This window comes from Chlorella variabilis, assembly GCF_000147415.1.
Source record: "Chlorella variabilis unplaced genomic scaffold CHLNCscaffold_29, whole genome shotgun sequence".
NCBI lineage: Eukaryota > Viridiplantae > Chlorophyta > Trebouxiophyceae > Chlorellales > Chlorellaceae > Chlorella > Chlorella variabilis.
In genome coordinates this window covers 5,406-7,838 of record NW_005435059.1, presented here as the reverse complement: position 1 = coordinate 7,838, position 2,433 = coordinate 5,406, and the positions used below count along the sequence as shown (strand labels likewise).

At 71.2% G+C, this 2,433-nt stretch overlaps 1 protein-coding gene across 1 annotated transcript in view; it reads left to right on the top strand.

Moving 5' to 3' along the window:
* Positions 1–2,433, top strand: part of CHLNCDRAFT_140122 (hypothetical protein) — a gene marked incomplete at both ends in the record, with an annotated part of 6,817 nt that overhangs the window by 2,517 nt on the left and 1,867 nt on the right. Inside the window, 6 exons of the mRNA XM_005843526.1 lie at positions 61–163; positions 382–479; positions 631–1,525; positions 1,617–1,665; positions 1,882–1,929; positions 2,244–2,335. Of these exons, the coding sequence (XP_005843588.1) occupies positions 61–163; positions 382–479; positions 631–1,525; positions 1,617–1,665; positions 1,882–1,929; positions 2,244–2,335 (1,285 nt within the window). The remainder of the gene's footprint in view (positions 1–60; positions 164–381; positions 480–630; positions 1,526–1,616; positions 1,666–1,881; positions 1,930–2,243; positions 2,336–2,433) is intronic.

Below are 2,433 nucleotides of genomic sequence, written 5' to 3'. Positions count from 1 at the left end.
TCNTGCCACCCACCCTCCCTCCCTCCCCTGGCGTCCCGCCTTCCCTCCCGTCGGCCGCAGGCTCCCCGCTGGCCACTACGGGCCCCCAGCTGCCCGGGTTCACCCGTCGGCTGGGGGCGGGCATGTTTGCCAGCGGCGGCTTCGACTGCCCAGGATCATACAAGTGAGTGGGTGCTCTGGCAAAGCCTGCAGGGCTGGGGGCGTGGCACTGCGGGTGTGCCTGCGCGTCCAATCGGGGCAGGCCGCGCAGGCGGCGCTGGCGGCTCGGCTCCGCAGCCGCTGCGCCGGCTGCACCCTGGAAATGCAGCTGTGTTCACGTCTGCCTGTGAACGTGAGCTTTCAGCATTTGCTGCCTTCCTGTATCGCCCTCCTGTACTGCAGACCCCAGATCCAGGAGTGTGTGCTGCAGGATTCGCTGGAGGGGCTGGCACGGTACTGCCAGAACGACTCCCAGTGTCAGTCCTTTGTGTACCGCCCAGGTGTGCACGGCCTGATGTACTGCTCTTCTGCCAGCGCAGCGTAGCTGCCTTGCCCTCCACTTGCGCGCCTCGGTGACTTGCTTGCTTGCCATCCAGCCGCCGCCCCGGCCGCGCCTCGCCCTGCGCTCTCGCCCTCCCTGTCCTCCCGCAGCCGGCGTGTACAACACTCCTGAGGGGGTGGCGATCTTCAAGCACTCTGCCGATCCAGCCGCCATCATCCTGACCCCGAGCGCCGTGCTGTACCTGCGGGACCACCCCCACAATGGTACTACCAGCAGCGTGGATGGTACCGTCGCCTACCAGCCCACCTCCCGCGGCGGGCTGCCCCCTGGTGCCGCAGCAGGCGCAGCGGTGGGCGCGGCCTTGGCGGCGGCCGCCGCCGGCGCGGCGGCCTGGGCGCTGCGCCGCCGGCGCCGGCGCCGCCGCCTGCTGGTGGCGGCACCGGGTGGCGGCAAGGTGGAGGAGGGCGGCTGCGGCACCGCCAGCGAGCCAGCTTCCTCGCCAGGGCACTCAAACCCCTTGGCAGGCATCGGTACCATCAGCGGGCAGCTGCAGATGCAGCTGCGGCTGCAGCCTGGCCCGCCAGCTGAGGCGGTACCAGCGGTACAGGCAGCGGTCGAGATGGCTGCGGCGCGCGGCTCCGCGCCTCAGGCTGCAGGCGGCCGCACACCCACAACGCCGCCGCTGGCAGCGCCGGCTGCATCTGGCTCGCCCGCAGCGACGAGCCGCCGCTCGTCAGCCGGCCCGAGCTTGGCGGACCTGCAGCAGCCGCCCGCCGCCTTCACCCGGCCCTTGCCCTCCCCCGCCCCCAAGCCCGGGGCCAGCGGGGAGAGCGCGGTGGGGCTGGCTGAGCTGGCGGCCGAGCTGGCCGCGCTTTCCTCACGATCCAGCGGCAGCCGACGCCGGCCCGACCCCGGCCCGCCGCCCGCCGCCCTCTCCCTCGACGGCCTGCCGCCCAGCCTGCGGGAGTCGGTTGTCCCCCCCACCAGCATCGCCTTTTTGCGCACCGAAGGGGGGTCGCTGGTGGAGCTCGGGGCGGGGGCCAGGTGGGGGGGCGCCAGCCCGCGTGCACCACAGGCATGGTGCTGTGCACACACACACACACGCGGGGTGTGCACGCCCTGCGCCTGCCTGCAGCGGCTGCGTGTGCAAGGCGGTGTACCGAGGCGAGGTGGTGGCCGCCAAGGTGGGCGCCCGTCCTTTCTTCCTGCCCGCTGGCAGTCGCTGCTTGCCTTGCGTGGGTTTGCGGTCGTGCAATGTCCCGCGCAGGAACTTGCGGCACACTCCCCAGGCTCCCTGCCTCGTGCTGCCCGCCGCACCCGTGCCTCGGCGCCCTGTGCTGCACCCGCCCAGCGCCTGCATCGGTACCGCAGCCGTACTGCACACATGTACTGCTCTCCAGGTCGTTGACGTCGGTCAGTCGGCAGAGCTCCAAAACGTGTTTGTGACGGTGAGGTGTGCATTCTGGCTTGCTTGCGAGGCTCTCCTTTTTTGAAATGCAAGGAAGGATCTGGGAAGCTGCGAGGGGGTCTGTCCACTGGGGCTGGGGGCCTGCCCCGGGCTAGCCGCCGCTGTGCACACTGCAGTGGGCAGTTGGCGCGGTACGGTCAGCCGGCGCGCCAACACCCGCCGCCGCTCGCCGCTCCCCCTTCGCACTGCCGCCGCATCGCTGCCCCGCACCTCCTCCGCCTGTGTACTGCACCTGCCCCCCCCCTACGTACTGCACAGGTACCGCCGTGCCGCCACCACGCCGGCCCCTTGCAGGAGGCGCTGCGGCTGCAGGCGCTGCGCCACCCGCACGTGGTGTCTTTCTTCGGCTGCTCCATCCTGGGGGCCAAGGGAGTGCTGCTCACAGAGTACTGCGCATGTGGGCGGCTCCGCCTGTGTGTGTGTGTGCGCGCGTGTGTGTGGAAGGTGTGTGGGTTGTGTGGTGAGGACCCACCTCCCGACGCAA